Source organism: Fragaria vesca, linkage group LG6 (assembly GCF_000184155.1).
Source record: "Fragaria vesca subsp. vesca linkage group LG6, FraVesHawaii_1.0, whole genome shotgun sequence".
Lineage (NCBI taxonomy): Eukaryota > Viridiplantae > Streptophyta > Magnoliopsida > Rosales > Rosaceae > Fragaria > Fragaria vesca.
Window position 1 is genome coordinate 20565246 of NC_020496.1, and position 7151 is coordinate 20572396.

The 7151-nt window shown below is 35.2% G+C and overlaps 1 protein-coding gene across 1 annotated transcript; it reads left to right on the plus strand.

The window, feature by feature from the left end:
* Positions 1-207: 207 nt before the first annotated feature.
* Positions 208-1423, plus strand: LOC101304795 (hypersensitive-induced response protein 1-like). The gene is made up of 5 exons (XM_004305543.1): positions 208-682; positions 781-901; positions 991-1082; positions 1165-1258; positions 1365-1423. Exons 1-5 carry the CDS (start codon positions 494-496, stop codon positions 1421-1423), a joined length of 555 nt encoding a protein of 184 aa, XP_004305591.1. The 5' UTR covers positions 208-493.
* The last annotated feature ends 5728 nt before the right edge of the window (positions 1424-7151 follow it).

Sequence of the window (7151 nt, forward strand, 5' to 3'; positions counted from 1 at the left end):
GTTTTTCCTAATGTGTTTTGTGTTAGAGTATGGTGTTTTAATAAGGAAAGTAAATCTTTATTGATAATGGTGTACTTGTAATCTTGTTGATTACAAAGAAGGAATGAGGCATTATTGCCTACCATTAATAGGATTGGATTTCCTATTTGGTGAAGAGATCTGGTATCCTTATGGCTATATAAGTAGAGGTTCAGTTCTAGGTTTTGTATCGCAGAGACAAAGACCAAAGTGTGTTCCATTCTTGGTGAGAGGGTGAGAAAGGGCAGAGAGGAGAGAGATAGGAAGAGAACAGAGAGTCCTTGTTTTTTTATTCTTTCTGGTGTACCCATTATTAATATAGTGGAAGTGTTTTCTACCGGTGGATGTAGGCAAAGGTTTTATTGAACCACTTTAAATCTGTGTTTTTTGTGTCTTATCTCTGTGGTTGTTTCTCTTGATTTGCTGTGTTCTTTTGGGGTTCCTGGACATACATAATTGGCCGATATCACAACATATGGGTCAAGTAATCAGTTGCATTCGAGTGAAGCAAACAAAGGTTGCAGTGAAGGAACATTTTGGGAAGTTCGATGGCATTCTTCAGCCAGGCTGTCACTATGTTCCTTGGTGTCTTGGATACCAAGTTGCCGGTGAGCTTTCAATGCGCGTCCAACAGCATTGGATTACATGTGAATCCATGACTAAGGTAACATTTTTCACATTTTTTACATACATTCTCTTGAAGTTTTGTTTTACTTTACTGATGCTCTTGGATTAACCTGGTTATTGTACATTGTTTTTTAGGATCATGTGTCTGTTAATGTGACTACATCAGTTCACTTTCATCCATCGGAAACAAAGGTGTATGATGCTTTTTATAAGCTTAAGAACACCCCTCTTCATATACAATCCTACGTTTTAAGTGGTAAGATAATTAACGTTGATTGTTTTACTGAACATTGTTGGATAATAGCTTATCAAATGCTAATTGTTATAAATTCTGGTATTTTTCAGCTATCACTGAAAATGTACCGAAGCTGGAATTGAACGCTGTATTCGAGGAGAAGATTCGCATAGAAAATGCTGTTCATGAGGCACTTACAGAGGTAAAAAACTAAATAACATAAGGATAGCGTACATGTATTATAAGAAATACCAACAATCTAACCGCTTGTATTTTCGTTATAGGGAATGTCTACTTATGGTTATGAGATTGTCAAGACCCTCGTTGTTGATATTGTGCCGAGTGATTCTGTGAAGAATGCATTGAATGAGAATGCAGGTAATGCAATTACGGTTCATGTGCTGAGTTAGTAACTTTGTCTGATAATTAATATATTATTTTATGTGTCTTCGTCGTTAACTAATTCACTATGTTGTTGATACAGCTGCAAAGGAAAAGCTTGGACAGATCACCACCGCAAGGCCAATGGCTGTAGCTACATAGAGCTCAGAAGGGTCAAGTGAGCCGAATCAAGATTTGAACCTTAAAGGGGGGGTCGAGATATAGGGGGGTGTATTGTACTTTGATTTCCAATTAGTTTTGAAGACTTTTTAAGATTTGGGAAGTTTATGGGTATTCAATTATGATTTATTATAACTTTTAAAGAGTTTTCAGAAATATTTGGGTATTCATTCTGGATTTTAAAGTTAAGATTTCAAGTCCACACAGATCTTAAGATATTCAATGAAAACTTTTCGTAAGTCCACACAAGTGCAAAGGTATTCAAAATTTATGGAGCCTCTGGTATAAATAGCAACGCCCCAAAGAAATCTCACCTCCACACCCACGAATTCTACTGGATTCATTTTGCGAAGCAGCTCCATGTTCATGTACGTGAAAACCTCCTATTTAAGGTTTTTCCTCTCTCTCATTGAAAATTCATCGATCTGGAATCATGATATATATTGCGATGATTCCAATCAATTTCTTTGTTCAGTAACCTATTGCTATAATATGTGTCCATGTTTTGAACCCGACCATAAATCCTAGGTCGACTTCAGAAGAAGAGAGTAGTTGAATATATGATATCAATCCTTATAACCGTCGATTGTTTCTCTGTTCTTGATATATAGATAAGCATCTAGACGTTCTTGATATTGATCCATGATTTGATCTATTCATCTATATGTACACACACATATACATGTATACCGATCTTGATAGTTTGATCTGTTCATATATATACAATTTCTTTATGGTTTGATCTATATATACAGTTTCTTGATAGAGGTCAATCTATGGCTCACTACCAATGACAACGTCTCTAAACGAAGGGGTGAGTGTACTTAATCCCATTACACACACAGGGTGATAACTTGTTGAACTTGAATCTCAGTAGTCATTCAGTCTAAGCATGAGAACACAGATCAATCTCTTCTCGTCTTTTTCTTTCTTTGCGTCTAAGTTCTTTTTAGAGTAATTTTAAATACACACCTCTAATCTCTTGATACACACCCCTTACTTAATACACTACTTATCTAGTTTTTCATTTCAATATTATACTAAATACACATCTCAAACTGCCTAAAATACCCTCAATATCTAAAACTAATAATAATATGTTATTTAATTTTATTATTATATATTTACTATTTCACAAGTCTCTTTACGTATTCTTTTTTATTTTCTGTTAGATTTTTTTGATTGGGTTAGAAAATTTTTTCTTGATATTTTTCAATTTATAATCAAAAGAGTAATATTATATTCGAACTCCAAATCGCCAATATGACATCAATTAGCTAGAATTTGAAGAAAAAAAAAATATTGAACATATATATTTTTTTCAAAGTTAAGAAACTAGTAAAAGTATAATAGCATAAAAACTAGTTTTTAGTCTACAAAATAAAAACTACAGTTGATAAAAAAAACCAAATGAATCGGTAAATAGTACATGTGATTATGACAATAGTCGAAATTCAAGTGATGAATTTTGGAGAAAAGGTTTTTATTTCTTTTCTTTTGATGCGTAGTAATAGTGAAGAAGAGTTAGGTTTTAGGAAAGCGGAAGTTTTTTTTTTTCCCTAATAATTGATGGATGTTTTTGTAATTAAACATACCTATAAAATCTGATGTGAAATATAAAATAATAGGGGTGTGTTAAGAGTTTAGAGGTGTGTATTTAAAATTTCTCTTTTTTTATTGCAAAATAGATTGTGTTTTTCAGATTTTAAATTCTGATTTTTCTTTTTTTCTTTTAATTTTGATTTGTTATAAAATTAAGCAATGCCACGTCACTTGCCACATCAATTATTTTTGTGTTGACATCATATTTACAATTGATTTAGACCCTTGAATGTTTTAAAATTTAAAGGTACGTAAAAAAATAATGTCAAAATTTGTGTTAAATTTGATGTCTTTTGAACGGGACCCGAAGAAAAAAAATATATATATATATATATATATTGATTAGTTAAAAGATATCTTTATAGAAAATAGATGTATAGCTGCATTTATTAAAACCACACATGATTTCTTATAACATTGTCAATGGGATCTCCGCAACAAGAAAAGGGCAAAGGAGCAAAAGAAAAGGGAAAAAATGTGGAAAATTATGACAAATGGACTAATGAAAAGAGCAATGAGCTGCTGCAAGTCTTAGTTGACGCTGCCAAACATGGTTGGCGCGATCCTCAATATAGTTTGATAGACAAAAAAACAGTTGAGAGCAAAATACTTTCACCTTTTAATAGAAAACTCGGGTGTGAGAAAACTTATAAGCATTACACACATAGGGTGAAACGGTTTAAGAAACAATAATCTATGTATGGGAAGATTACTTTTAAGGTGAGAAAATTTTCCTTTAATGTTCATTTTCATTATTTGCTGTACTACGTAAACTTTATTCATTATTTTTTACTTTTCTAGGCACACCCAAGAAGTATCTGTAACCAGACTTTCATAGACTATGAGGATCTGAAAATTGCAGTGGGCAATGAAATTGCCACAGGATAGTTTTCAATTAGTCTGGGGGATGATACTGATGCAACAGAAAGTGAAAGTGGTGCTTTGAATGACCTGCCCTATAACAAAAATGCTGATGCCATCTCTCAATGCTGGTGCTTTGAGTGGCTCATTACTAAAGCATTGAAGGAAATTTTTCTGAGATGACCCAAGAGATGCGATTTAGGTGGATTGACTTCAAGACAATGCAATATGTCTTGTTATTAGGATCTGCTCATATTGTTTGCTTTTGTTTGATGTTTGATTTTTAGATTCATGGACAACTTGGAATGTGTTCAAATGGAAAAATAATTACATAGACTTATAGTATAGAAAATAAATTTAACAAGTCGAACATACTTTATTTCCTTTTATAAAATAAAACAATCGATTATACATGACCATTATACATGATATAATAGATCAAAGCAACATTTGTGTAATATTTTTTTATTCTAAATTATTCGAAATTATCACGACATCATGGCGGTGGTGCTCGGTGTGAATTGAGGTCGAATTTTGTTTGTTCAGTCCAATGAATTGGGCTCTATGTCCAATTCCCCTATTTCTACACCTTTGGGTCCGTTCTGATTTGTTTGGGACATGGATGTCATTGGATGTCCTTACATCCCTAGCTTTGGAGGGTAGCTCCCTTAATCTTAACGTCGTACAATGTTTGGTTCTTAGGTGACAATGAGATTAGGAAAGTCCTCTAAAGTGTTGGGTAATGTTTGCTGCTATTTCTTTTGGTTTGGTTTTGAGTTAGTTTGCTCTCGTTTCGACCTTTGTTTTGAACACCTTATTTTTTGCTTAGGTTTTTCTAGTTTTCACTTTGACAAGTTGAGCCTCGATTTGTAAGAGCAAGTCCACCTCAAGCTCCATTGAAGACCCAGGCCTTCAACCACCTCAAAGGAAGACCCAGCCCGAAAGAACTTATCTCCACCCACATTTTTTTTTTTGACCCAGGCCTTCATGGGTTTTCACCTGGGTCAAACATATGACCCAGACCTCCATTTTTGAAGACCCAAGCCTTTGCAATCCATGTTAGCACAGCCCACTTGCCCATGTGAAGGCCTCTTTTTTGTCGTCATGCAGATATGGCCCATGAGTCCATGACACATGTCATCACATGTAGGTCAAATTCAAACAATCTAAACTAATGTAGGCTGTTGATTTCATATAAAAATGGTAATCGAACAGCTCATAATAATACCAGTCATTGTAATTAGAAAACTAGGATAATTTAGGAAATTTTACTTAGCAAATTTTTCAGAGTTTTAATTAGGAATATGTAGGTGTGTTCTTAATTAGGAAATTTTAAATTACTCTATTTTACTTAGAAAAATTATGAAACATGGAAATATGTTTGTGTGTTTTTAATTAGGAAATTTAAATTGTTGTATTTGTTTGTGTGTGTTTTAATAGGAAATCTTAAATTATTATATTTTGATTAGGAAATTAGGAATTAAGGAAATTACGAATAAAAAATTTATATTTCAGTGTATCATATAGTTTATTTTATTAACAACATAATATCATTAGGGAAAATATCCATTTAGTACTAATTTAAACCCCTCATTTCTCATTCTAATGACAATCTTTTTCATTAGCCCATTATAATATAAGGTAACATTTTTTATGCCCAAATACATAAATATTTACTAAAGTCTTATCAAACCATATTATTTTAAGACTATTTTGCCCTCACCCCTTAAACATGCATAGAGAGAGAAAATGGAAGAGATAATACTTGGCCGGAATCTCACCAGACTCCGGTCACCGGCCACCGGACTCCAGTCACCGGTAGCCGGATTTCTCTGGTCGCCGGATTCCGGTCACCAAGACTCGGTTACTGACCCTCAATAATCAGTTACTAACCCCCAATAATCGAGTACTGACCCCAATAACTTAGTTACTGACCCCCAATAACTGGGTTACTGACCCTTAATAATCAGTTACTGACCCCCAATAATCGGGTACTGACCCTAATAACTTGGTTACTGACCCCTAATAATCAGTTACTGACCCCCAATAATCGGGTTACTGACCCCCAATAATCAACTTATTAAGTTACTGACCCTTAATAATCGGGTTACTAACCCCCAATAACTTGGTTACTGACCTTAATAACTTGGTTACTGACCCCCAATAATCAACTTATTAAGTTACTGACTATTAATAATCGGGTTACTGACCTCTAATAACTTAGTTACTAACCCTAAAATAATCAGCTACTGACCCCTAATAATCAACTTATTTCTCCCATCGCCGGATTCCGGTCACTGTAAACTCGGTTACTGACCCACAGTAACTGAGTTACTTTAATCACCGGCCCCAAGAACTGAGTTACTGACCCTTAATAACTGGGTAATGATTCCATAAAAGGCTACTGACTCCGGATAACTCAATTACTGATCCTTAGTAATCGTGTTACTGACGCCCAATAATGTGCAACTGACCCCAATAATCACGTTAAAATATACTTTATGTTCAAAAATCACTCTATTATGATTTCTAAACTAAAAATTTGTAAAACAAAATAGTGTATTACATCAAATCTTTCTCATCTCACCTCTTTGTGGACAAATAATCCTCTAAATCCATTTAACATCGGCACTATTTACTCAATTACTCACACTTAGATAACAAAGTTATGCTTAGAGGCTATCATACCAATAAAGGAAGCAAAAAGCCGAAACACAGAACACGTCCTTTTGGCTTGTTGGTGACCGACGAATGTGAGTTCAGACCGACAAACTTGCTCCGAATCCTTGTCACCGCATATGTGACGTCAACGACCTGCTCCTTAACATCCAGCTGTCGTCTCAATCATCATCTTGTTCTAAATCGGTCACTAAAACCCAGCCTCTCGAACTTGATCTGTACATGACGTTCTCCGGCATCATCGTCGTCTGTCCGGCACCTTTGACTCACGTCGGAGCATGGGGCTCAGTGCTTTGAGATGAGGGAGCCGAGGCGGTGTGGGTGGAATAGAAGAGACCTCAGTCTCAACCTCTCACGGCAGAGATGGAGGAGATGGAAAAATCTCTAAAAGAGGACTAGTCGGAGATGGAGGAGATGTGGCGGTTAGGTTAGGTGGTGACGATGACCGAAGTGAGGGATCTAGCCTCGCGCCGGTGCTTCGCCGGTGACGTGATTCACGTCTGAGAGAGAGAGAGAGAGAGAGAGAGAGAGAGAGAGAGAGAGAGAGAGAGTAGTAGTAGTAAGTAAG